The following is a 27,539-nucleotide window of genomic DNA, read 5'->3' as shown; positions in this document are numbered from 1 at the left end:
ATAAAAAATTTGATATCACATTCTTTCGGTATTTTGCTTACGAGCACAAGCTTTGTAATCGATCAAATTTAAGTTTCATATTTTTTGCCGGGAACGTGAAATGCGCATGCGCAGAGTAATTAGGTCACAGTAAATAAAAATTAGTAGCACTGGTCGTTCATTCAGAACGCACCTGTAGGTTATACCTGACGATTTGGCATAATTCATTATAATTATTTCTTCCAGGTGTATAAATTATTCCAAAACTCCAATTATCACTTCAATTATCCTCTAACTCTTCAGTAATGAGTGAACTGTGGTGTTACTATCCGAAAAAAGTGAATAGAATGACCGAGGTGAGTCTCGAGTGCTTGTCACGATCATGTGTAAAATAAAACATTCAAACTCCAGTAAATAAAATCATCATTAGGTTATCAACTCGGAATTTCGAGAATTTCCACGTGAACTAACCACAACGATGGCTAATCAAATGGACCTAACGAGAGGAACTACATCGATTCGGCCACGAATGCACAATTGATTACTTTGAAAAAAAAAAACTTTTCTATCATTAGTGTAAATAAACAAAAGATGCTGACTAGGCAATCGCCACCTGCAGAGACAGTGTCTCTAGCTGTTGACGCTATAACTCTAGGATTTGTCATCTCAGAAGATGGGAGAGCAGTTTTGGCAGTAACAGGTAAGTCATCACCGGGAAAAAAAAATTATTTCCATGAATTGTCATATTTGTAAAACCATTGAAACACGTGTAGAACTGTCAGATTAATTCAATCCAAGTGCAGGATAAATCGTGGATTTATATTTATAATTATACTGATGCAATCAGTAAAAAAATTGAGACCAGTAAAATGATTGACAGGAGCTGAAGAAGGCACGTTGGAGCTGTTGACAACCCCAGTGTCTCTTGTACAGACTGGGACTGTTCTGTCCCCAACGTCATTGAAGGTAAACAATGGGAATGCAGGAAACTCCCAATTGTTTCAAATTAACCTTGAAAGTCTCGTCGACGGTGGCAGTATTCAGCAGACTGCATTACTACCCCAGAATCATGGGAATTCAAGTTTGGAGGGGAGAACTGCAGTCAGGAATGATCAGCAAATTATCGAGATTATTCCCAGTGAATCTAGTGATATAGTTAAGAGTGTTACTGTTGTACCTGAGAGGCAGAAAAAGGGGCCTGGAAGACCCAGAAAAAATCCCAATGCCTCTGATGCTGTGAGTGCTCACATCTCAATTAATCAATCACTAATAATGCACAATTTGACTTGTTAAATTCACGTGCCACTTGAATTACTTTTTATCTCAGAAGAACGAGCTTAAGTGTGAAATCTGCGGAGAAGAATTCAAGAGACAAATGCTTTATAGAAAACACATGGAGCATCATGCTGAGGAGAAGCCTCATCGTTGCCCCAAGTGTCCTGCATCGTTCAACATACCGGTGAGACTTATTTATACCTCAATTTATGTTATACTTATAGGCAATACGACACAGTCTGATAACTCGGTTCAACGAATCACTTTGCAGCTGAATTTCACGCTTCACATGGCGATGCATAACACGGGTGAGCCAAAATGTCCGGAGTGCGGAAGAAAATTTGCCAGAATGGCCAGTCTCAAGGCTCATATTATCGTACATGAAAAGGAGGAGAATTTATTCTGCACTGAGTGTGAAGATTCATTTTCCACAAAGGTCTGTCCATCCACATTTTTATTCAAAGACAAAAGAAAATAAAATCCCTCATTTTTTTTTTACTTCCGCCTAAAATTCGGACATATCGATTATAAATTGGCGTCGAAAAAAATGGAGAAATCCTAATTTATCACTTCAATAGTAAGTTGTCAATGAAAATAATAAAAAAATGTTCGTCAACCGAATGGAATTACCATAAACCTCAACCCCGATAAAAGAAATGATTCCACAAGGAAAAGTACTCAGTGCAGTGATTCATAAAGAGACATTCACTAAAATTCTCGGTTGACTGGTAAAAAAAAGACATTTCATTACCCTGGGCGATTGCACTTTAAGTGGAAACTCTTCCGGTGTTCAGAGTACTCACTCCTTATCACAGCTGGCCTTCTTGTGTCATCTCGATCTCGTAACACTCGGTAGATTAAAATTTTTAGTATTTTTGACACAAATTACAATGAGAGGACTAGTGGGACAGTTTGGGCAAGGGTCAGCCTCCTTGACCCCGTTACTCCTCTTATCAATTATTGTTACTGAGTATTCCACGATTAGACCATGTACTAATATTTCTATAAAGCTATTTTGGCCGACTCCATCGCGCTGGAGATATCAGGAAGTTTAACATACAGGAGAAGAAAACAATTTTAATTATTAAAAAATGAAGTCACGAGTTGATATTAAAAAATTTTTTCTGATAATAAACACCTACAGATCTCGTCTCCCACGACTAAACTCTTTCCCTCATTCCTTATAATATTGAATTGCAAATTAATCGGTACGATTTCGTCGGCGTTTGATCATCGATTTGCAATTTCGATTTATCGCACTTTAGCATTTCGCGCTTGTGTGATTCCCTGGTGATTCCGGAGGACAACGTAGAAGTTCATTCTCCCATTGAAGGACGTGGGCTGTTAACCATTGATAGTAGGCGGCAAAATACTTGACAAGATCTCAAATACACACGTGTTACGCAACTGAATCGCATGATCTCATAGATCTCACAGAGATTGCTGTGACAAGTGCACTTTGTCGTGTTTAAATGCAACGAGAGAGACGCACTTGATAATTTTCTCTCAAAAATTTTCCCATTCCTCGTGGCCCTGAAAAAATAAAGGAAAATTTTTCGTAAACGTGCCCCCCTGGGGGAGCTTTCCGGGTATTCGAAATAAATATTTATCACTCGACAACCGAAACTGCTGGAGTGTTCGAACACATGTGTTCCTTTGAGAAATCTGTCGAGAGACCGACGAGGAGACCCTCCTCCCCCACTTTAGGGAACATTTCAACGAAATTCGTCGGCAAGAATTCATGGGATGAGGGAATCCGGGAAGAACTGAGAGTTGCCCTGCGTTCTAGAATTATTCTTCGGGTGGAGCAATACTATTGAAGAAATCTTTACGAACTGTGTGATGTCATGACAGCCATAAAGATCAGAAATAGAAGGCCCCGATTGCCCGAGAGGAAATTACCGTCAGCTTTTCCCCACTCATTTTCATTTTTTCCCAATTAAATTGTCGACTTAATTTTCAAGTTATTCATTACTAAATTACGGAAATTCTTCCGAGGAGATAATTTTCCCGACTCGAGAAATAAATTCCCGAGTCGATTCGAAAAATTGAGTCTCGTAAAAATGGGAAATTGCAATATCCAATCTAATTATCGCTCTCAATTAATTAGAATGGCGCGATATAATTCCCAGGAATTGTGATGTATGTCAGTCCGAAGATGCGTGGGCATTCAATTATTATCCTCCAGCATATGCATAGACATCTGCACACCCTCAACTGACAATTCCTACATGTCGCTAAATAATCCACGAGTGTCTCGTCATTCGCGAGTTCTCTGCGTAATAGTGGAGACGTTGCCAATGAGATAATAATCCCCCCTCGGGATGAAAATGAAAAAAAAAAGTATTTCAAGAAGGAGAGGACTGAGGGAGTAGGAAATCCCGAGCTGTGCGTGGGGATGTGGATGAATGTAGTTTTGCCTGGTGGTAGTGGGATACGGGATAGCTTGGGGCACGCACGTGCTCTCCGAGAAATTGACAGTTCCCTCATGTTCATTAAAACTCAAAAACTTTATTTAACACTTTAATTTTTTAAATCCCCGATTCCACCGAAAAATTTTGTGTTCAATTGTGTTCAAATCTGTGTGTTCAGTGAGTGCGTTGGAATTATTCGAAATTCGTGAGATCTTCGTTAAATCATTAATTCTTAATTAATCCAATGCCCTAAGGGTAATAAATATAAATAAACAAATAAATCTATCTAGCTCATGCCCAAGTTTTTGTCGAATATCTCTGGATCCGCGATGGATAGTGAATTTTTCGTGAAAACCTTTTCCGCAGATCTGATTTCGGTCTGTAAAAGATGTTCTAATAAAAATTTCGTTATCGCTCTTAGATTCCGAGATATTCATCGAAAATCGCGGTAGGAAACGAAGCGACTTCCAGTTTATATCTGCTATTGAATTCTTAATTAGTTAGTAATTTGTGGTAATTAATTGGTGGGTAATTGGAGGTTTATTGATGAATTAAACAGTTCAGGGGCGGTGGGTTATCAGCGTCGAATTTTCTTGTTTGCTCGTTTCGAATTATTGGAGTGGATTGGAGTGGATTTCTTTGCCGGGTCCCAGAATATATTCAGTATTTATAGAATGGAGATGATAGGCACATCAGTGGATGAACAATGCAGGCGTCCGTTTGGATTTTATCGTTGTTCTTTCTTCCTGAGGATGGAGTACAGCTGAGTATCTCTTTACTGGCAATCCGCTCCTGGGGATGAACCCCTCATTTACCGCACCTCTCACACATGAAATTATCGCGAGGTATCGAATTTCTTCGGGAGAATATCGAAATTGATATAATCGAATTGAAATTGCTCGAGTTTAAGATTTTTCTTCTCAATCCGTCTCAAGAAATTATGAAAATTAAAAAATTGAGTCTTGAGGTGCGACATAAATATTGAATTGAAGATTTGAGGGGTGATAATCGAATTTAATCTCTGAATCGAGAACGGGCGATTACACGGGGTCAAAAGCGCAGAACTGGTTTTTTGAGAGTGCCTTCTCTTGATGTCCATTTTGCTGGTCAGATATTCGCTGACGTAATGCATGAGGTGGTTTTGATCCCTCCAGGACCTCCTCCGCCGAATGTCTCGGTCCTTTTATTTTTCCTGGGCCTCAAGTCCATCGGCCAGTCCCCTGGACACCTCTATCTCCATCTGTCATGTCACGTCGTGCTCAATATCTTTTTTCTGGATGTAAAAAGAATCGGAAAATTATGGAGTGCTCGTCGGGGAATGCCAAGTACTTCTGACCCTTTAACGCCGCGTTATTCTGCGACACGTTTTCTTATCGCTGCGGCCTGTCAAACCACTGAGAATTTTTCACTGTAACTCCATTGTTTATTCAAATGGGCTATCGGTTTCTATGGGTTAAGGAGAGATTTCCCATCTGCGTCTGGAAAAATTCTATTTTTCTCCGTGAAAACAATAAAATTTTACGGCTTCTTCAAGCGACACGCGATTTAGAACAAATTTAGTAGCGATGTGGTAAAGTGAGGAGTTTTTTATATTTCCCTCTGGTTTTTATGTTTTAAATAAATTCGCTCGAGAATTTATCGCTCTGAGAATTAACACGTGGCGAAAAACCCCAACGATATTTTTTTATTTCCATTTCCCAGCGGTGATTCTCACTCCCGGCGAAAGTCTTCGAGATGAAAAAAATAATATAAATAAAAATGCGAATGATCGTCTCCTTTTAAAGGCATCTCGGGTGCATAACCCGGAGTTCCACCAATATTGCCACAAGGTTGACGTAATCCATGAGTAGAGTCGGTGAAAAATTATTGCGTACCGAGTCGTACGCGGACAATAATCGGTACTCCGGATCGAGACTCGTTAGAGGCGGAATTCCATGAAATTACACCCGGGGTTAATGCCACCTCGAATTCTATCAGAGACGAGAAAAACAGAATGCCAAGGGTGGGGAAGAATAATGATTCAATTAAAAATTCAATCATTTCTTTCATTTCACGATAAAAAAAGCGCAAATAGTTTCGCGGGGAGTTCATTGAATCGAGGCACAACATCAATTGAATAATTAATCAATTAACCCATTGATTAGTTCTTAAAATACATTGTAATGAATTCAAACAAGGCGCTCACACCACGAGAGATCGTATTATTCATTTTTACATTTTTTTCACGTGTTGAAATCCTGGGAAAAATAAATTTAAGGGCATAATTTATAAAAAGAGTTCATTGCTCTCGTTAAATCGTTTGTGAATGCCGGGTTGACTCAAAAGAGCCTATCATCCTGGCAGTTAGGACCGTCATTATCGTCTGGACCCCAACTCTTGGTATCGATAACGTGGGCCCATCTCACTTCACCCCTCCCCGATTTTTTTTCGATAAAATAACTCAATTTGGGAGAAATAATCTCATAAAAACGCGTCTAGTCTACAATTCTGTGACTGAAATTTCAAATAATTTTTTTCGTCAAATCCAGAATTTCCCAGAAATTGAAAAAAAAAAAATCGTGAAAAATGAGAAGAAATCATGTCTTTGGGGCCCTTGTCCCCGGAATTTCGCGTAGAACTCGAGGGAATGCAGATTTCTATCGCGATTCTCCTTTCTGCTTCGCTCGTATAATTTTTTTATCACTCGCATTTCGTACCGCTGACAAATTGACAATTGATCTGCGTTATTAAGCCCAGATGCACTCGATGCGAGAACAATTATTGTTCGAGAGAATAGAGTCCATAGATTTTTTAACACGGAAAAATCCCACACGTTCAGATTAATCGGATGTCACTTCCGGAAGAGATGCTGATAACCCTGTGGCCCCTATCCAAATTATCCCAGAGAGTGGACAGAGTTCAGAGGGAAAACATAAAAAAATTGCCGATTAAAAATGTCGCACGTCAATATTTTTAAGGTGATGGAAAACTGCGCGATTCGTCAATAAAAAAATTATCCATCAATGAATAAAAGAGAGTAGTGAAAAAAAAATAAATAAAAATAAGCGTGAAGAGGAATGATTATTCGCAGTGTCAGATGACAATTGCTTGCTTGGATTTGACGAGGACTTACAAAGTGGTAATGATGCTGGCCAGAAATACCAAGAGTGCAGGAGTAAACGAATTTCTCTCAATGAAAAAACGAACCCGCAATTCCTGATGTAATCAAGTGCAATGGACCTGCAACTGAGATCAAAATAATTGTAATAAAAGTGCTGTGTTCAACGTAGCCGAAAGTGTTCAACGAAAAGCGTTTATATGATTTTATTAAAAGACTTCCGTCGTGTACGATGACGCTCGCCGTCGACTGCGTTAATTTTGCGCTTTTACTCATATGTTCCCGTGTTTTTCATTTTGCATTAGGCCTGAGTGCTCAATATTACAAGGTATTGTAGTTAAATATAGAAATAAATTGCTTTGAAATTCAGCAGCGAGCAGCTAAAGCCGATAATAACTAGAAACCAGTCTCAATAAATGCATTAAACTTGAGTTAAATAACTCGAAAAATTAGTCTTTGAATATTTTATTATTAAAATGCAGTTTATGCAGTTTATGCAGTTTTGAGTTTCAATAGAATTTATTTGATGATTTTATTTATGCTCTAGGCACAACTCGATGCCCATTTGAAGCTTCACAATGAGAAATGGTCATCGGAGGATGTCAGAAAGTGCAAACTCTGCAACAAACAATTCACTCAACCCGCTCTTTATCGTCTCCACATCCGAGAGCACTACAGGGTGAGCACTCCTCATATTCCAACCGAGAATGAATGAAATCGCCGGAGTCGAGAGTGATTCCCCCAGATAGTATGACATCTCACAAAATGCCTCATTCTTATCTCACATTTTCTGTCTCGTGTAGCTGCAGACCAAGATAATGAAGCAGACCAAGCGTGGAACTACACAGAAGACGATATACAAGTGTAAAATATGTATGAAGGTATTTCAGAAGCCGTCTCAATTAATGCGCCACATTCGAGTTCACACTGGTGAAAAACCCTTCAAGGTAAAATTACTTTCAACTGAACCAATAATTATTTTATTATCAATACCGCAACGTCAATTAATTAATTTTCTCACACAAATGCTCATTCATACATCAAGTCAATGAAAAACTGCTAGTACATTTCACAAATCCCAAGATAATCCTCGAAAGCCAAATAATCTCAAGAATTTCAACAACAGTGTACCATCTGTGCTCGAGCATTCTCGCAGAAGAGTTCCCTGCAGATCCACATGTGGCGTCACGTGGGGGTACGGCCGTACCCCTGCACCCAGTGTTCAGCCAAATTTTCGCAGAAGGGGAACCTGAATGCTCACATTTTGCGAGTGCATAATGCACCGGAGGGTGAGCCAACGTACGCCTGCACGCAGTGCAGCTGTGTATTCAAGAAATTGGGATCCCTCAACGGTCACATGAAAAAAATGCACGCAGTACCAGTGGATGAAGTAGGCACATGCGACAGCTCGACAGAGACCAGTATTAAATCCCCAGACTCCACCCTGGATCCTCAATCCTCCAAGAATGACATTTTACAGCAGGCCCTGACGAACAGTGGTCTGACGACAAAGGAGAAGCCCTCGGACTCCCCAAAGAGGCCAGAGTCCCAGACATCTTACGTCACCCTGGTGGATCGCACTCCGGACGGTTCATTTCGAAAATACGTGACGATAAAGCAACGGAGGATAGGCTCAATTAGGTGGTACTCCTGTTCCTTCTGCCACAAGGAATTCAAGAAGCCCTCGGACCTCATTCGTCATCTTCGTGTGCACACGCAGGAGAAGCCCTTCAAATGTTCCCACTGCCCCAGGTCGTTCGCCCTAAAATCCACGATGAAAACCCACGAGCGCACGCACTTTGGGGTGAAAAAGTACTCCTGCGGAATCTGTGGAAAAATGTTCTCGTGTCACAGCAGCCTGACAGCCCACACGAGGACACATACAAAACCCCACAAGTGTGATCTCTGTGACATGTCATTCAGCACGAGTACTGTCCTCAAGAGTCACTTGAAGGGTCACGCCAAGCAGAAGGGCAAACTCTGTCCAGAGGCTGAGAGACTCGTCCCCCAGATTGTCCTCGAGGAGCCACTCGTCATCTCCGATGCTGGCAATAAAATAAGTGTCTCACAGGTGCAAAGCAAGCAGAGGCACGTCTACAACAGCGAGGAGGAGGGCAACAGGCCCCACAAGTGCTGGGTATGTCCTGCTGCCTTCAGAAAAATCAGCCACCTCAAACAGCACTACAGGAGGCACACCGGGGAGAGACCCTACAAGTGCTACAAATGCGACAGGAGGTTCACATCCAATAGTGTTCTCAATGCTCATCTCCATACTCATGAGGCAACTAGACCATTCAGCTGCAACGTGTGCGATGCCACGTTCTCAACTCAGAGCAGCCAGAAGAGGCATCTAGTGACCCACAGCAATAAGAGGCCATTCATGTGTCCGTACTGTCACAAGACCTTCAAGACGTCTGTCAGCTGCAGGAAACACATGAAAATTCATAAGAATGAACTGGCACAACAGCAGCTTGAGAAGCAGAAGAGTGGAGAGGAGGAGGGCAGGGAAGATGAACTGGCTCTCGAAGATGATCTCGAATTCCAGGGAAATATTAACACCGAATTCGAAGGCGCTTTTGGGGGCGAGGGAGAGGCTACTGATGGTATGTTTAAGTTTATTTCAAGTTCCTGTGGAATTTTTCGAAAGAGTTTTCCGGTGTTTGAATGTGGATCGTTCCATTCATTGATCATTTATCCTGCAGGAAATTTGGCGACTGTTGAACCTGGTAATTTAGCAACCTCCCAGACCCTCCACGCTGACGAGACGGGGACCATAACACTCCCAAATTACACTGGGGAGCAAACCTTAACTGCAGTACGTGTAATTCCCATTTTATGTGCTACATTGAGTTATTTAAAAAATTCCCACTAATAAAAAAATAATCTAGTGGATTGATAGATTAGAGAAAATGATTAATAAATATCTGGTGATAATTTCAGGAGAGCATTCGTGAGATAGAAGAAACCCTTAACCAGCAGCTCTTCAATATCGGTTTGGGGAATATCCACCTGCCTCCGACCCTGGCCCCCCCGATGACAGACACCACCGAGACCCCGCAGGCCCCAGTACTGAATATAATCTACGACAACCAAAAGGTGTTAGACCCCCCTCCACCATCAATTCCCACAAGTATATTTGGATCGCCCCATTTCGACACATTTGACATGAGTCAAATAACTCTCCAGGCAAGTCATAAATCCCAGCTACCAGAAATAGCCCCAATTCCCCTAGACTTTAATCACCCTCTGCTTATTCAGGCGGACACGGAAATCGACATGGGTATTAGTTCAGCAAATTCCACGAGCATGGCGAGTATTCTCCCTCGATCAGCCCAGGAGGAGCAGAGAATGATTCCAGTGTCGTCTCTGGATAATCCGACGAAGCCCCACAGGCTTGTGGTGGTGTCGTCGATTCCCCAGGGGTCAGAGGCCATTCGTCCCGTCCCAACATGCCCAAAGTACCCAAAAATCATCGCCAAAGCTGATACAACAGACACCACAGGGCTGCTTAACCTGGACAACGACGCCACCCTGGATAAATCCCAATCTTACCCCATTCAAGGAGAGTCAGAGCCCAAAGACAATGTTCAGATCCACCTGTCGAAGCTGTTCAGCCCCCCGGAGGTCCCCAAGGATCAACTCCAGTGCCACCTCTGTTTGCAAAAGGATTTCACAGCAGCTGCTCTGAAAACCCACCTGAAGAGCCATCGAGGCTCCAGGGAGTTCCAGTGCCCCGAGTGCTCTCTCAAGTTCTGCACTAATGGGGGATTGACTCGACACCTCAAGGTGCATAACAAGAAGACTGATGCTCATAACTGTTCCAGGTGTCTCGAGACATTCCCCAGTGAGGCTCAATTGAAATTACACATGAAGGGACATGAAAAAATATCCTGGGATCCAACAACGAGAATTGAACCTGACAGTTCCCAGAAGGAGCCGATACCCGTCGATGGGAATTCATTGACATTAAATTCTATGACTGAAGCCAATGATTCCTCAATATCGGAAAGAGTCTTGATGGATTCAGTGGCTGAGCGCGATATAATCAGACCCCTGAATTACGAGAATGATAAAGAGAAGAAAGAGTACACGAATAAATGTGAATACTGTCCGAAGACCTTCAGGAAACCCAGTGACCTCATTCGCCACATCAGGACTCACACTGGGGAACGTCCTTATCAGTGTAAACACTGTGAGAAAAGTTTTGCTGTCAAGTGCACGCTGGACTGTCACATGAAGGTACATGAGGGAACGAAATCCTTTTGCTGTCATGTTTGCAACAGTCTATTTGCGACCAAGGGAAGCCTCAAGGTTCACATGCGACTGCACACTGGCTCCAAGCCATTCAAATGTCCGATATGCGACCAGAGGTTTAGGACCTCTGGCCACAGGAAGGTCCACCTGGTGACTCACACAAGGAACAGTGATGGACCGAGACGCAGGGGAAGACAGAAGAAGAATCAGAACTCTGAGACCAGTGTTGAATCTGATGTCAATGTCAAGGATCACCCTGAGATAAATAATGTGGAACCAACAGGGGATTATCAGAATATTGATACAATCACCATCGATGCTACTGGAATTCCAGAGCAACTGACGTTCAATCCTGATGGCACGATAAATGATAATTCAGTACTGTCAGTTAATGATTCCAATCAACTCGTTGCTAATCTCCAGTTTTTACTCAGCAGTGGTCTCGTCACTATTCAGACCGACGAGTCTGCTCTGTTGCAGTTGAATGACGGAAATATGGGTCCGGAGAATTTAATGGGTCAAGGTACGAATTTGATGAGTGACAATCTGATGCTCTCGACGCAGTTGGATATTCATGGGGATCAGGAGCCCCAGCTGCAATTGGATAATTGCATGACTCTGGTGGAGATGCCTGAGGGTGGAGAGAATGCATCAGTGCAGCAGGTTCAGCCAGTCCAGAAGAGCAAAAGTAAGAATCCCACGAAGAAGGAGTGCGACGTCTGTGGTAAGACCTTCATGAAGCCCTGCCAGGTGGAGAGGCACAAGAGAATTCACACTGGGGAGAGGCCATTCAAGTGTCAGCTGTGTGACAAGTCTTTTGCCCAGAAGGTCACTCTCCAGATGCATCAGAAACATCATACTGGGGACAGACCCTATCCCTGCCCCCACTGCGATTACTCTTTCACGCAAAAGGGAAATCTCCAGACACATCTCAGGAGGGTACATCAGCTCGACACCATCGAGGGAAAAAAGCTCCGAAGGGGACAGCAGTTGAGTGCCAAAGTCACCCCGGATAATGATAATCAGATCAATGTCAATCGGCTGCTGAGTCTTGACGACATCTCTCTCGTTGAATTTCTCAAGTGAAGACTCCATCGGAGATATCCTCTTAATTCTTGCCATGTTATGTGTCATTGCGCCGGTTTATTGAGAGAAGGGCCAAGTGAAATTACTTTGACGAACAGTTGATGCTGGAATTAAGTGCCAATAGTAGATTTAATCTATTAATTTAATGGAATTGTGATAATGTTTTTTATACTGCACTGAACGTATTCGCTTTTGTAATCGGTGGTAAACTTTGTGTTCATATTTCCAATTATTTTGTAAAAAATAATCATGTTATCATGATATTGTACAAATAAAAAAATACAGCTATTCAATTTAAAATGTATTGTGTATTATTGACTCACGCATTCTCACAACAATGGAAGAGATAAGGCCGAAGCTTTTGGGTAATTAAGGGATTTGTTATTGTTTCATAATGTATCTTAATATCCCCATGTTTTCCTATCTACAATCTCTCAAGGTAATCCACTGTCGTAAATAACGATGGGTCAACCAGTCGTGAATGAGGTCAATAAAATTTCGATGATATTCATTTTTATTGGATTTGTTCGTCGTTTCGAGAAAAAATTGCTGCCACGTTAAATTTGACTGCAAAGCAAGCATTCTTGTACGAATAGTGATTCCATCAGAATTATTGTACGCATGCGACAGGACAAAAGTGGGGGAATACCGTGAAATCATTAATCATTATCAGACAATAAGGGGAATTCCAAAAAGAAGGTGCATAATCTCCGATAAGACTCGGAAGGAATTCTTGTCATTGTTATTTCACTGCCTGACAAGAAGTCTCATATCAACGCATCAGTAATTGACATCTCGATAATTTCCTACGATTCTATAAATAATTTAATGTTTTTTCTGAACTCAATTTATCGTAACAATTGAACAGCAGAGGTCAACTGGATTTAATGACATTTCTGAACCCACCATTCTGTCCCCATTACTTAAAACTGGGTATCCCACATTGTCAGATGAAGCAATACTGAGAAAGTTTTCGTGACGTTAGTGTTGGAACAGTGCCAGGAAGTAGCCACGAGTTTATATCGGTGTTTTCTATTTTTTATCCATTTTTATTTCACCGAGAGGACGACATGACAGCTGGAAAACTCATCGATTTCGATGATATCGGTAATACAAAGGATTAAATCATATATCATTTCGTTTATGATCTCTATTTAATAACACGATAAGATTCTTTCAGTATTTTTCAATTACTTATTCGTCCACGTACTCGTAGCAAATACCAATTGTTCTCAGTGATTGCACTTTTCACTTCATTCAAATCATTCAAATTACGTGCCACACACTCGGAGTGAATTTGAATGCTTATCGATGTTTTTGTTATTTATTAAGGACGAGGTTATGTCACTTAACTGTCGTTTATTATTTGGCCTTAATGATGAATAATTGACTCGTTCCACGTCTTCAGACTTTATCGCAATAATTTCGAAATATCGCGGTTGGAGTCGGAGGAATGCCGGAAATTCCTGGGGACTGAGAGGTCAGATTTTTTTTTTTAATTCCAGAAAAGGATATTCAAGAACTCATCCACGAGAGTATCAGGGTGAGAGAACGGGCGTACTGTCCGTACAGCAATTTTCAGGTGGGTGCAGCATTGCGGTGCGATGATGGGACAATTGTCACTGGGTGCAACGTGGAGAATGCAGCATTCACAGCTGGTACCTGTGCAGAGAGATGTGCAGTATCAAAAGCGATATCCGAGGGGAAGAGAAAATTCCGTGGTCTCGCTGTTGTGGCAAATTGTGTCGAAGGTGCCATCACTGCACCCTGTGGGGTCTGTAGACAGATGTTGGTGGAATTCGGGGACATGCCTGTTTACCTCGCATCACCTGACAAGAAAAAAGTCCTCAGGACGTCCTTGAGGGAACTCTTACCCATTTCCTTCGGTTTCAATGGAGTCATATTCGAGTAAAAATATCAATAAAAATTATAATCGATATTAATTGATCTTTCGTGAAGATTTATTCATCTTTCGATGGGAAAATTATATGACTCGTTTATCGTTCGATTTTAGCCTTCGGGCAATTTATCAGTGAAATTGTGAATATTTTATGGCGATCACTCATTTATCTGAGAAAATATCGTATATCAAGGTGCTGAAGTTTTCAAAAAGACTCTAGATTATTTCACCTTTTCACTCATAAATTCGATTCTTCCACGTATCCGTTACAATATTATCCAAATTACACAAATATTCACCTAAATTACAAGCTTAATACAAATACAACTGTAACTATATACAAAACCGCGTATTGACATTGTACTATATACAGCATTCGTGAGATAACAGTAGAAAATAATTCGAATAAAGCATTTTAAATTGCAGAAATGCATTGTTGAGCCCTTGCCATCCCATAATTACCAGAATGGACACCTGAGTGAAAAAAAGTTGAAAATAAAAATTCATGAAAAAATATTCAAACCTTACATTATATTAATTCATTGATATTTGACTCTCACCATCCAATGTAGCACTGACACAGGTTCTCGTTGTTGGTTGCCTGTTGAATGAGCAGTTGGACCTGTCGTTGGACACTGAGAGTTTCTTCATGAAGGAAATCCCTTCCTGTCAATTTATCCCTGACCCTCGTGATGATGGCGAGAGCCTTTTTATTGAGGGCTTCAGGCTGATTGGTGTCCCCTCCATTCTCAATGCTGCAGGGTCCAACCCCTTTTTTCGGAAGAGTGGAAGTCAGTGACTCGAGGATATCCCCGTGCTCCTGACTGCTGCTAGTGGTCATGCTCTGGGCGTCAGACCTCGTGCCCTTGGGTGCAGCATTATCCATCAGTCTCCAATTCAATAAAGGATCATAAACAAATGCCTCGAGGACAGCCATCAGACTGTCCTTATTTCTATGGAGAACGGACATGACTGACTCGCAGGTTCTCCTGTACGTGCCCTCAATGCCAGTCACTTCCATCGCATTAATCAGCATCCTGGTGAGCCTGAAGGGGATTTTTTCAGGAAATTTCTCTCTGGTCATTGCCACCTCGAAGCAATCGCCGAAGTCAATGTGTAGGATTTTTCCACTGAGGCGATCCAGCATGAGATTCGAGGGATGTCGATCCCCAAGTCCAAGGATGTACCCCACCATCGACATCACTGCCAGTGATCTGGTGTAATTAGTTCTTCTGTCGAACCAGACTTCGCTGGACGGTGACTTGAGCCAGAGAAGACGGGAGAGATCATCTCCGTGGGTGTGCTCCAATGCATGCTCGAACACCTCGACTTTCTGCATGAGCATTAAGTGATCGTAGTCTGGTGCCATCCTCAGCATGATCCTGTGCTCGATGTTCAAGAGGATCTTCTTTTTATCCCGATAATCCCTTATCAGAGTGTGCAGAGTGTCACAATGAGGCACCCAACCGATGAGTCCACTATTCGTAGATAAGGGTATGACAGCGTACCTCTGAATCGTAAGATTTCTCCTGAAGGTGTCAGGGTCGTGGAGGAGGAGTGTATTCACCAGCCCAAAGAGCTGCATCACTCGTTCGTCTTGCCTGAGATCCTCGTGGCCCTTCAACAGGAACATATAGTCCTTTCCATTGCTCCCTCTGATGCAGAGCTTTCTGGGTCGCTGTTTACTGGTGATCACCTGCATCGAGCTGTGGATACTCTGGATTCTGACGATGGGCTGACCTGGGGAGTAGCTCCCAGGTACGGCGAGCTCGAGGTCCCTGCAGAGGAGAAGCTTCGGACTCACATACTGCAATTCTAGACTAGTTAACTGGGGCAGCTGCCTGGATATCCTCCTGAAGACGTGATAATAGAGGTCCCAGGCTTGATTGAGATCTCTCACATTACCGGAGACCCTGTACCTGTGACACCACTCGCGTGCGTCCATCAGGTCTCTACCGTATGCCTGATTGAAAGAGGTCTCCTTCAGGGTCTCGGGGCCTCGCTCCAGTGTCTTGTGGAGGGGCTCCAGGGTCTCGAACATCCCTGTGACGTTTCTCTCACCGAAGTACAGTCTACTGGCCTCCTCGAGGGCTTCGTGCCACTGCTCGTGCCAGAGAATTGCCACCCGGATAAGCTCATCGCTCGCCATAATCGCTTGTTGCACTAGAGTTGGACTGTGTTCTCCCATATTTTTCAGAATTTTATTGGCTGCAGTTTTTCGTGCCACACTAGCACTCTTCGAGGCGACTGTCAGAGGATAGACCAATGCCTGAGGGTGGGATTTACCGATATCTATCAACAGGTGGTGGATGCATCTGCCGACGAGTGCCCTCGGTGTGTCAATCCGAGCAATCAGCTGGGGTATCACTTGCAACCACGTATTGATCTCGATCAGGCAGATACCCTCGACGATTGCGTCGTACACCTCCGGCCACTGTCCATAGTCGAACCACAGGGTTAAAAGTCGCAGGGTATCCTGAAGGGAATTCCCATGGGACAGATTTATGGACTTGAAGAAGCCCTTGACAGCAGGCACTGTAAATCGAGATATATACTGAGCATTTGGTAGAGATACCCTCGAGCCATTCGTACTGCCATTTCCCTCCCTCGTCTCTTGGACCCCGGGATCACTCTGCTGATGTTTGTAAAAGAGAACAGTCTCGAAGTTGGTGTAGGCGAAGGCGTGCCAGGCCTTGTACCAGCTAGGATCGTGATCGGTGGCTGCACTGTAGTACGATAGAACAGCTGGAATTGACGTCTCGTTGATTCCCTTGAGGGACTCCATCCACTCCCCTAATTTCAGGTAGCACCTCGCTAGCAGCCGTCTGTGGGCTTCAGCCTGCTCTTGAGACTGCTGATGGAGAGAATCGTCACCCTGGCTGATGAGACCAGTAACAGCAACAGCTGCGGGTTGGAGGGAATTGTCAACGAAGAGTTTCAGTTGATTGTAAGCCTCTTCCCTTTTATTTGCCATCCACATGTGCTTGCAGTAGGCAAACGTCACCTGGGGATGCTGAGTGGGCAGTGGATCATTGGGAGTCTTCGAGGGATCGACCCCCAGCAGCATGACTAGAGTTTTATGGCACAGCTGGAGGCTTCCACTCTTTCTGCAGAGACTTGCGTACTTGAGCCACGTGTACATATCATCCTGGGGGGACACAACTAGTGTGTGCACTTGGATTATTTTCTGCCAGTCCTCGACGATCCGCTGGCCTCCCTGGAGCCTCTCCCACCACATGAATTTAATCGTGTGACGTCTCTCAGGTACCAATTTATACTGAATCACTTCCTCGAGCTCAGCCAATTTCTGGACCTCCACCATCGCATTGTAGGCACGTTGATAACTCTCCCCAGCCATCGCCGTCAGCTCAGTATCCAGGAGATCACGTGCACTATCTATCAGCTGATGGGCAACGTTGTACTGATCATTGTGAATTGCCAGAACTGCTCGGTAGAATGCACCGTCCTGAGAGTCCTTGGGCACAAGCCCCACGTATTTCTCCATGCTCTCCCACTGGCCCAGACCCCAGGCAGCTGCTGCAGCCATTCTCGCCATCCTCTGCTTCGTCTCATCGGTCTGATGAGACCACTGACGTGTTGCAACGTCATGAAGCTGACCCCACTCCCCCAGAGCCTCCAGACACCTCATCTCCCCGAGGGTCGACTCCACATCGCTTGGATCTGTCTCCAGACGCTCCTTGTAGAGGTGAAGGGCTTTATCCCAGTTGTGGAGCTTCTCGTACCAACGAACCTGAACTTTCAGGTCCTGTTGATTATCCTGATTCATTACGTACTCCAGGAGACCCTCCGCTGCCTCCTTCTGCTGGAGTTTATTGTTTATGGAGATGAGGGACTCGAAGACACTGCTGTTTCTACTCTTGTGGAATTCGTCCTCTTTATAATGCAAGGCTTTAGCGTAGGTTCGACAGTGCATCGCCCTCTCTCCTAAGATCTTATTATCCAGGGGAAGGGGACCCTTGTCACAGTGCTCCATGAACTCAGCGAGATTTAATATTGTTTGGGTTATTTCTGGAATGTCTGGGATCATCAGTGCCTGCTGGAGGGTTTGGATTAATTCACCCCGGTAGGGATCGGTTAGTTCTGACCAGCAGGAAACGAATGCTGCGTTGAAGAGGTCCCTGGGAAGCTGGGAATACGTTTGTGCGAGAGCCCAACAGGATCGCAGAGCTGGAGAGGGTGACTCCTTCAGGAGACCTATCGACAAGGACCTCAACCACTCCAACCAGTCGTCTTTCGATACTCGTGTCATAGCTGTCCAGGCTTTTTGCAAGTTCGAGGCCGACATGTGCAGACGCTTGATCATCGTTGTGTCTGACGACGTCAGGGATAAGTCCCTGTTCTTGTTCCTCGAATTTCTGTGTCTCATCAGGAGGTAATCGTCTCCCTCGACCATCGACGTCTCTGTAAGGATCTTATCCACCAGGATGTCGTACTGAGAATTAACGATCTTGTGTTTTGTCATGACTTTTTGAACGAGAGAGATGAATATCTGATATTTCTTGCCCAGTTGGATCACCAGAGCACACAGGGTCTCCATCGCTGTACCCCTCAACTCTGGACACTGATCCAGCGTTCTCACCAGGGGGTGAACAATCCTGGAAGCGAAATCAGTAAAGTCCAGAGTGTCTGCAAGGTGATCCACAGTCTCCAGGGCAACTCTGTTGACAGTTATTGGGCAGTCGGATGCGTGGAAGAGCTTGACTATCGGTGGTAGCACCAGGTGAAGATAATTGTCGAGATTATTTCCGAATTTTTGGAGGGCAAGGAGAAGCTTGACAGTGACACTTCGATCTTTACTCGTGTCATGAGTTAGCACCCTCAGAATTTGGGGCATCAACTGGGGGAGATAGATCTTGAATTCTGCACCGAGTGCCACTGCAATATGCTCAATCAGGAGGATTAATGTACTCTGGAGGGAACTGTTGACAGTCCAAAATTCTTTGATGAGGTTGAAGGTGTCGTCGAGGTAATTTCTGATGTGTTGTTTGACAATTGCGATGAGAATTGCCAGCTGTTGAAAAAGATATTCCCTGAAGTTGACTTCTGCTGTTCTCACGACGTTCAGTAAACTGGGCATCACCTGGGAGATATAGGGGACACACTTGATCCCCAGACTCTTGAATATAAATATCACAGCCTGGACCACCATCGTATGGTGTTGTGCGAGAGTTGGATCCCTGATTATTCTCATCAATGTGGCGATGGCAATCGCTGGATAGTACTCCTCGAGACTTGAAGACGACATGTTCACGAGCATTTCACTGGTGGTCAAGTCCTGGTTGCTCTCTATGTCGCTCTTCGTGTCAGTGACTGAGGTCAACTGATTGTCCACCTGCGAGTCGATCTGCCCGAGATTCATCTTATGTTTGTAAGGATCGAGTGCCCCCAGGAGTCCCAGGACACGAATAGTCTCTCGTCTGATAATAGGCTGTTGCTCAGTCTTGAGGAAATTAATGAGAACCTCGAGGAGCGAGGGATACTGCATGTAGGGCTTGACTACGTGCCCAGTGCTGCCGACAAGCTGCCCAAGAACCCAGAGGGCTACCCCTCGTTTCTCTGGTGAACTCGCGTCCACCAGCATCTCCAGGAGGATCGAGAGTAGCTCTGGCATCCACTGCTGCATCTCCGAGCCATTCACCTCGGCTAGATCCCCCACTGCTCGTAGAATCGCCAGGACGACTCCAGGATTTGGTTCTGGTTCCTTCAATTTGGGAACGAGCACCTTGAGAATGGGTTTCATGTAAGGACGAATAAGCCTAGGAGCGCTGACTACCAGATGATCCAACATCCTGGCGGCTTGCTCCTTATTTCTTCCCATCCCCGAGTGCTCCAACTCCGTGAGAAATTGTATAAGTGTCTTCCTGAGTGATGGCATCACGTACGCTGGATTCATAGTGCTCAGTCGGCCAATCGTGCTGATGGCCAGCTCTCGGATCTCAAACATCTCATCGTTCATAGCAACGAAGAGGGCTGAGAGGCTCTCAGCCTGCGCCAGGTGAATGTCAAAAGAATCATCCAGAGACGCCAGCACAGAGATCCTTACATCCGGGTCAGTATCAGTGATACCCACTACCAGGAGTTTTCCAAGAACTGCAGACACTGTGTTGGTTACTGTGGGTCCTGGCTGGCTCAGGGCGAGTCTCAATAATCTGGAACACGTCCTGACAGCTTCGAGTCTCACCTCAGGCTGTTCCGAAGTGAGAAAATGATCAGCACATCGCCTCACAAATTGCAGGAGTGGATTCCCATCGAAATTGAAAGTCCCCAGGGTGCGTAGAGCGAGAACAGTGGAGGGCACGTCCATAGGCTCTGATGGAGGTGCAGCGAGAATGCCACTGGGGCTGGTGGCGGTCCAGGGGGCACCTGGATGACGAAGGGGCTTGTGCATCAATACCTGGGAGAGCATTCTCAAAAGTCCCTGAGAAATGTCAAGCTTGAGGGAGGGAACATTGTGGGCCAGTTCCCTCAGGGAAGTCGTTAAAATGGGACTCAGCCCAGTTGCCAGCATCGACTCCAACAAATCCTTGGCATCAGCACTGATGGCCTGCTTCACAGCATGCGCCAGCAGGGTGATGCAGATGAAAACCGCCGGCTCCAGGGGGGCTCCCCTCTTTTTATTTGGCGTTTCCTTCGAGGGTAGACTCCCCTTTATCACCTCCATAATCTTCGGGAGATATGGCTTGATGGATTCACCAACAGCCACTGATATCAAACCAATCGTCATAAAAGCGGCGTAACGGTCTTTTTCTCGTCCCCTCAGGACAATCAGCAAATAATTGAGAATGTCTCTGAGGTGGTCCTTCGTGAATTTCTCAGTGTTGAAAGCCACCAGTCTAGGTAGTAGCGTCATCAAGGCATGTTGGATGTGAGGATTTTTCGATAGTCTCTGGTTCAAAATATCCATGTAAACGTCATCGAATCTCTCCTGCATGAGTTGTCTGCAAGCAGCTGACTCGTGCACTGGATAGAGACAATGAGAGTACTGAGTCGTGGAATTTCCACCGGTGATTACACTTTGATTATTTCCAGTGCCATTGATAATGTCGTTGTAGATGCCATCAGTGGCTGACCTGTTGGCACATCCAGACCTCTTGGATACAATAATGGTTTTTAATCGGGGCATCAGCACGAGGATGTCATTGTAATTCTCAGGATTGGAGAGAGCGAGCCTCTCCATAAGCTCCTCGTACTTCTTCTCCCACAGAACGTTACTACACCTGAGGAGCTCATTGAGTACCAGGAGGGATCCGTGAATTCTGTCGTCCCGATTGAAGCCTCTTTCCCTGCTGTAGACATCCTCAAAGCCAGCGATTATCTCGTCGTAGCACTGCTTGTACCACTGGGACTTGTGCATCTGTTTAGTTGTCTCTCGTTGGGCTGTTACCACTAGGGCAGCTCTTAGGGCCTCGACAGCCCCCTCTCGAATCACAGCTTTAGGATCTCTCACTGCATTGAAAATTAAATCGAAAAAGGGGGTGACCTGCTGGAAGAAATACGTGGGCATCGATACTGCGATCTCTCGGAGGACTAGAACAGCTGCATGACGTTTACCCTCGTTTCTGTCACCCCCCAGCCACTCGAAGGCTCTCTTTACCTCGAACTCGACGTACTCCGCTGTGTAAGTCCCTGAAACTAGTGCCAATTTTCCAACTGTCTTCGCTGCCAGCTCCATCACCCCAACGTCGGAGGATGGCAGGAGGTTCCTCAGATAATTGGCAAAACGTATCGTCCTGGTGCTGGTGTTACCCACGTCGACCCCTAAGAGGCAGACTATCGCAAGGATTCCTCCCTTTTTCTCACTCATATCCGACCCTGAGACCATCTGGAAGATGTGGTGATTGAAATCATCCATGAACGACGTGATCTCCTCCAGGGAAGTCTCTCGGAGTTCTGTTTTCGTGTAGTGACAGAGATCTCGTGCTGCTTTATTACGCACATCCTCGTGACGGGACTTCAATCGCTGGACAAACTGCTGGACTAGAGTCGTCGACATCGTGAAGGTCAATGTGGAATTCCGGGTGTTGTCGATGGGTAATTGCGGGTTTTTTTCTTTCATATCGATTCATTCATTCTCATCGTCTTATTCGTAACTCTTCGTTACTCGTTTTCAGGTTTTTTTTTGAATTTTTAATTAACAATTTCTATGCACTTTTATTAATCCTCTAATGCATTCATCTGGTGCTGAGGTCAATGCACAACTCCCTCGTCTTCGTGAACTCGTTTTGTGGATTTCTTCGGGGTATGGTTAGAAGTGAGTGATTACTTACTTGTCAATTTTTTTTTTTCTCCTGGGTACAATGGGTTCCAGTCGTTCCAGTCGAATCGTCAGATCGTCGTCGTCGCTGAGGTTAGTTAGGTTAAGATTAAGAGAAACTCTTTGCGCGAATTAAACATATCCCTCCAGTGGGTGACAGTTTTTTTTTTCGGGAGACAGTTCCTCCGGGTTTCACTCACGCAATTTGTTTATGACAGGGGAGTACTGTAACTAGTCAATGGGAGTTGCTCAAGTGGATGCAGCCATAAGGCCAACACTAACCCAATCTTTGATTTATCATTGTGTTTGGGGTTGTGTAATAACTACGTGGCTACGCTCTTTATGGCGCTACAACCTTTATAGCTCATTGTAATGCGGAGTTTATGAATGAACGCTATGTTCAACGATTCATTGTGTTTTTTTATCTTTTTATTGCTGAAGAATTAATGGAATGACTGTTCAATCGCCAAATATTAATGATGAAAACATTCTGTCAATTATTTTTATAACCGCAATTAATATTTTTTGGTATTGAATTGAAAAAATCCATTCTGTACATTTTTTTATTTTTAGATTAGAATTTTATGTGATTTTTCAATTTTTCAAGATTTCTCGACAGGATTAAATCATGATAAAATCATGTTGAGAAGTCCTGAAATATTTTCTCATAAATTATCAATTCACGAATAAAATTTTTGAGGGAAAAAAGTGTCACCGACGGACTCGCCGTCAACCGGGTGTTTCTAGAGAGCTGGTGACCCTTCAGTCTACATCTGCCGCGACTGTGTCAATATTTGTGTTGGCGGGAAGTTAAGTTCTCGTTGCAATGAATCCCATTTATTGAGATTTACATGTGAAATCGCGAGTCAGTCGATAGAGAAATTGGATTATCTTAAATTAAACCCTTGGGGGTGGAATTAAGAAAAAAATGTGGTTATTATCATGTACGAGGCGGAAATATACGAAATCAACTGCTGGCCGGCGAAAAAATTATCTAAAACGAAAGAAAGAAAGTGGGAAGAGATTGAATTGATTCTGCGATGTTCAAATGCAACTTTATAAATATATTTTATGTCTTTTGCTTCAATAAGAGGAATGTTTTATCCATGAAATGGTCGTTTTGACGGTGAGTGACAATGCAACAGTCAGAAGCCAATGGTTAAGGCCAAGATATCACATCAGGTTCCTTCTTAGTTGAGTTTTAACATGAATTTAGTCTTTGTGGTAGAGTTTTGGGGTGTAGGGAGATGTGTAGACCGGTTGTCTTCTTTTATCTGGACTTATGCCCTCGCGATTCGCGTAGAATCGCCTCTCGATTACTTTGTCGAAGAACCTGCTGAGTTTTACAGATGATGTCGTGCCTGCTGCGAGGGAACGCACTTGACTGCAATCCTGAAACCACAAAAGTACAGGGAAATTATTAAAAATAATAATGACAACAAGTCTGACGTTTTTTTTTCATCTACCAAAAAAATCTCGTCAGCTCCACATTCTTCAGCAATTGTTGATGATCGCCTGTGGAGATTAGACCTCGATGGCACCAGATCTAGTTTCGTCCCAACTACCAGAATAGGAATCTAATAAAAAATATCCAATTATTAATTAATGGAATGACGAGTGACGGTTGAGGATATCCATGACTCCACGTATGAAAGAAATAAAATTATTAATTATTCTGATTAACTGATTAATTAAAAGATAAGAAGTAGAATATTTGAATGGAGTTCGATATCCCCAAGAGCTTGACAAAAATTCCTCAGTTCTCCAACTGAAATATTCAAGAAAAAATATTACTTGTGTGGAACCCACAAACTTTTCTGGATCGAAATCGTCGAAAGACCTAGACCTTCCACTGTTTCCATCTCTACTCAAGACCTCCTCCAACCACTTCTGCAGATTCTGCTGGGATTTTCTGTTCGACAGGTCGTGAACCAAAATAATTCCTGTAAGACAAACCCAAGAAATTCCTCAATGCCCTGCATCAATTGAGAGGGAAAATCGAGTGAGATATTGAGAATTACCATTCGTAGGATTGTAAAAAACATGCCTAGTATTTTTATGACTCTGACTGCCTCCAACATCCCATAGTTCAATGAAATATCTTTTCTGATTGGGTGTCCCTTCCTTGTACTCGTGCAATTTCACCTCCACCGAGCAGCCAATCGTCCAGGACGGATTGTTTATTGTCTGTTGCTCACATATCAAGTGCGTAAGTGACGTCTTTCCCACCCCTCAAACAAAATTAATCAATCAACACGTGTAAAATAATTTGACAGATAAATCACATTTCATGCCACGTCAGTCGATAATTACCTGAGTCCCCAACGACCATAATCTTAACTTTGTCAATAGCTGCCATAGATCAATGCAGACAATTGTCATTTGTCTCTATAATGATTATTACAGGTTCGATAAAAAAATATCGCATCACCAGAAATTGACAGGTTATCCACAAGATTGGCTTGTCAAAACTACATACACAGATTGTTGTAAATACACGTACACGATTGATTCATTCGCGCCATTTCGCAGGGGAATATTTACAATTTAGGGAATTTAGAATTCTAACATTGCGCCAATCTGATATTTGAAGTTTGGCGAACTTGACAATCTTTCCACATTGTTTGCTACAAAAACAAGGTGTTTACATGTGTTTTATCTACATTGTTGTCATGATAATGCGGTAACAACGAGAAATTACGATTTTTCAAACCCTCGAGAATGTAAATATGTAATTAATTTCACTGAACTGTCATGCACGCATTAAAATAAAGTTCTATGAAGTGTCCCCGCTAAATAATCGAGTGATTATATTTTTTTGAAGGTTAGTACTTGGTTATCGCATTATTTCACATATTTTTAAGATAAATATTAAGTGCTAGTAAATTTAAACAATGAGAAATAATTATTTTATTGGTATAGTAAGTACTGATAGTAGTTATTTAATTATTTATTGTTTCTAAATGAATAATTTTCGTTTAATTACTTCGGGTTAATTGTTGAGACTGTTTTGAGCATTTAATTAATTTTGTTGTTACTGTTTTTTCAGAGTCATTGAGGAGAATTATGGAGGAGAGACTTGTGACAGAAGTGCCCAGCAGTCTTAAACAACTGGCAAGACTTGTTGTCAGGGGTTTTTATTCGATCGAGGATGCCCTAATCGTCGATATGCTAGTTAGAAATCCATGTGAGGCTCCAATATCTGTATCGTATAAATTTAAGAAAGATATAAGAATTAATAAACCATTTTGTGATAAAAAATGATGTAATGAGACATTTTAATGTGCGACTTGAAGGTATGAAAGAGGACGATATCTGTGAATTACTCAAGTTCGAGAGGAAGATGTTGCGTGCAAGGATAGCAACTCTGAGAAATGATAAATTTATTCAGGTCCGGTTGAAAATGGAGACTGGATCTGATGGAAAAGCGCAGAAAGTCAATTACTACTTTATTAATTACAAGGTAACGTCATTCGTTGGGATGGAGGAGATGCGAGAGACTGAGGGAGATTTTGCTTTCAGACTTTTGTAAATGTTGTAAAATATAAACTGGATCTCATGAGGAAGAGACTGGAGACAGAGGAGCGCGATGCTACGAGCCGAGCTAGCTTCAAGTGTACAAATTGCTCCAAGACTTTTACGGATTTAGAAGTGAGTGGAAATCCTCATTGTAGGTTTATATTTTTTCAAAACATTTTCAATTTAAAAATAGGCAGATCAGTTATTTGACCCGAACACTGGAGAATTCCGATGCACCTTCTGTTATGAAGTGGTGGAGGAGGACCAGTCAGCACTGCCCAAGAAAGATTCACGTTTATTACTCGCTAAATTCAACGAGCAATTGGAGCCCCTCTACATTCTCCTGCGAGAGGTTGAGGGCATCAAACTGGCTCCAGAGATCCTTGAGCCTGAGCCTGTTGACATCAACCTGATCAGAGGGTGAGAAACCCTTTCATTTGCAAAGAGGATTTCAATCAAAATAATTTCTTTTTGGTGATAATTTTAGAATCGATACCAGGAGGCCAGGTGTCAGGCCACCAGGAGAGCAGTGGTCAGGAGAGGCAACTCGAGGCTCAGGATTCGCTGTGGAGGACACTCGAGTGGATGTAACAATCGGTGACGAGACCACAGTCGATTCAGCGAACAAACGAAAGGAGAGGCCCATCTGGATGATGGAGAGTACAGTTATCAATGATAACTCGGAGCTCGACAATGGCTCTAATCAGGACAGTATCCTGGATAAGGCAGCAGCCACTGCTACCAACACCAGTGCGAATCACAAGCAAGGGGAGGATATCATGTCTGTGTTGTTAGCTCACGAGAAGAAAGGAGGAGTCACCAATGCAGTCAATGCTGTCAAGGCTGTCCTCCCCCAGGACTCCAGTGACTCCAGTGATAATGAGGAGCATGTGGAAATGCAAGCTGTTGATGCAGGTGATTAATTTATAATTTTATCATTTTAATTTCACTTATCTGCATGAATATTAGTATTTGGAATGGAATTATTTGAATCGATGGATCAAAGTGGAAATTAATCGACGAATTTTTCAGGTGATGTTGAAATAATGGAGTCAGATGATGATGATGCAATTCCAACGGTGACAGTTGGAGGAAAAACTGTACCAATAACTGATGTCAATGAGGCACTCACCGATGCTATGACACCTGCCGAAAAAGAGGCGTATATCCAAACCTATCAGGAATACTATTCCCACATGTTTGATTAGTCGAATTAATTTCTGAAATTGTCTTTCATTATCTCAATTACTATATTTTTCATCATCGACCGACTGATGTATCTCTTTTTCTATGTAAAATAAAAGAAATTCGTGGTTTACGCCGACGATTGGATTACAGTATTTTGATTAAAAGGAACTTGTTTAATGCATGAGGATAATTTTTTTTTTTTAATTGGTCTTTTATATTTTTTTCCTTTCTAACAGATAACATTTAATTCAACAATACAAGGCATCAACGTAGTATTCCTTTTTCATAAATAAATTGAATAAATATCCATTAAATATGAAATGAATTAAATTAAGAAAGAATAATAGTCACTTCTGGAAAAACGGGAGAAGTTATTTTTTCAACTTAAAAGGGGTACAATACTTAAGCTCACTTCAGTTTATTTTTTTGTTTTCATCGTCTCATTACCCATGGGAATTTCCATTCGACCACCACCATCGAATGAAAATTCAGAGACGATGGGAAATATTATTTTTATTCTAGTTTTACTATTTTTTTTCATCATTTTCATTG

The 27,539-nt window shown here is 43.0% G+C and overlaps 5 protein-coding genes across 10 annotated transcripts; 3 read left to right on the top strand and 2 right to left on the bottom strand.

The window, feature by feature from the left end:
- Positions 1–182: 182 nt before the first annotated feature.
- Positions 183–12,382, top strand: LOC105264978 (zinc finger protein 236). 5 transcript variants are annotated; one of them, XM_011302221.1, is made up of 11 exons: positions 183–335; positions 410–679; positions 860–1,215; positions 1,307–1,438; positions 1,526–1,690; positions 7,313–7,444; positions 7,569–7,712; positions 7,892–9,368; positions 9,468–9,580; positions 9,706–9,951; positions 10,024–12,382. In XM_011302221.1, the coding sequence occupies exons 2-11, from the start codon at positions 571–573 to the stop codon at positions 12,103–12,105; spliced, it is 4,956 nt and encodes a 1,651-aa protein (XP_011300523.1). In that variant the 5' UTR covers positions 183–335; positions 410–570; the 3' UTR covers positions 12,106–12,382. The 5 variants fall into 5 exon arrangements, with proteins under 5 accessions (XP_011300523.1, XP_011300524.1, XP_011300528.1 ...); XM_011302222.1 differs by having other exon boundaries at positions 391–679; XM_011302226.1 differs by lacking the exons at positions 183–335; positions 410–679; positions 860–1,215; positions 1,307–1,438; positions 1,526–1,690 and adding exons at positions 3,639–3,923; positions 6,739–7,093.
- Positions 12,383–12,611: 229 nt separating this feature from the next.
- On the top strand, positions 12,612–14,201 carry LOC105264975 (cytidine deaminase-like). Its single transcript, XM_011302219.1, has 2 exons — positions 12,612–13,212; positions 13,611–14,201. Exons 1-2 carry the CDS (start codon positions 13,176–13,178, stop codon positions 14,015–14,017), a joined length of 444 nt encoding a protein of 147 aa, XP_011300521.1. The 5' UTR covers positions 12,612–13,175; the 3' UTR covers positions 14,018–14,201.
- Positions 14,049–22,761, bottom strand: Tor (serine/threonine-protein kinase Tor). The gene is made up of 2 exons (XM_011302220.1): positions 14,566–22,761; positions 14,049–14,479 (listed from the first exon to the last, which is right to left on the bottom strand). Exons 1-2 carry the CDS (start codon positions 22,080–22,082, stop codon positions 14,464–14,466), a joined length of 7,533 nt encoding a protein of 2,510 aa, XP_011300522.1. The 5' UTR covers positions 22,083–22,761; the 3' UTR covers positions 14,049–14,463.
- A 560-nt stretch (positions 22,762–23,321) lies between these two features.
- LOC105264974 (rab-like protein 3) lies at positions 23,322–24,782 on the bottom strand. 2 transcript variants are annotated; one of them, XM_011302218.1, is made up of 5 exons: positions 24,594–24,782; positions 24,302–24,511; positions 24,090–24,223; positions 23,747–23,857; positions 23,322–23,672 (listed from the first exon to the last, which is right to left on the bottom strand). In XM_011302218.1, exons 1-5 carry the CDS (start codon positions 24,637–24,639, stop codon positions 23,493–23,495), a joined length of 681 nt encoding a protein of 226 aa, XP_011300520.1. In that variant the 5' UTR covers positions 24,640–24,782; the 3' UTR covers positions 23,322–23,492. The 2 variants fall into 2 exon arrangements, with proteins under 2 accessions (XP_011300520.1, XP_011300519.1); XM_011302217.1 differs by having other exon boundaries at positions 24,075–24,223; positions 24,594–24,778.
- Positions 24,783–24,896: 114 nt separating this feature from the next.
- On the top strand, positions 24,897–27,487 carry TfIIEalpha (transcription factor IIEalpha). The gene is made up of 7 exons (XM_011302216.1): positions 24,897–25,104; positions 25,330–25,467; positions 25,577–25,743; positions 25,803–25,931; positions 25,993–26,219; positions 26,287–26,714; positions 26,832–27,487. Exons 2-7 carry the CDS (start codon positions 25,347–25,349, stop codon positions 27,005–27,007), a joined length of 1,248 nt encoding a protein of 415 aa, XP_011300518.1. The 5' UTR covers positions 24,897–25,104; positions 25,330–25,346; the 3' UTR covers positions 27,008–27,487.
- The last annotated feature ends 52 nt before the right edge of the window (positions 27,488–27,539 follow it).

The sequence above is a fragment of the Fopius arisanus genome, unplaced genomic scaffold (genome assembly GCF_000806365.1).
Source record: "Fopius arisanus strain USDA-PBARC FA_bdor unplaced genomic scaffold, ASM80636v1 scaffold00026, whole genome shotgun sequence".
NCBI classification, from domain to species: Eukaryota; Metazoa; Arthropoda; class Insecta; order Hymenoptera; family Braconidae; genus Fopius; species Fopius arisanus.
Note: the sequence above shows the minus strand (reverse complement) of the source record. Positions and strands in the feature narration are given on the sequence as shown.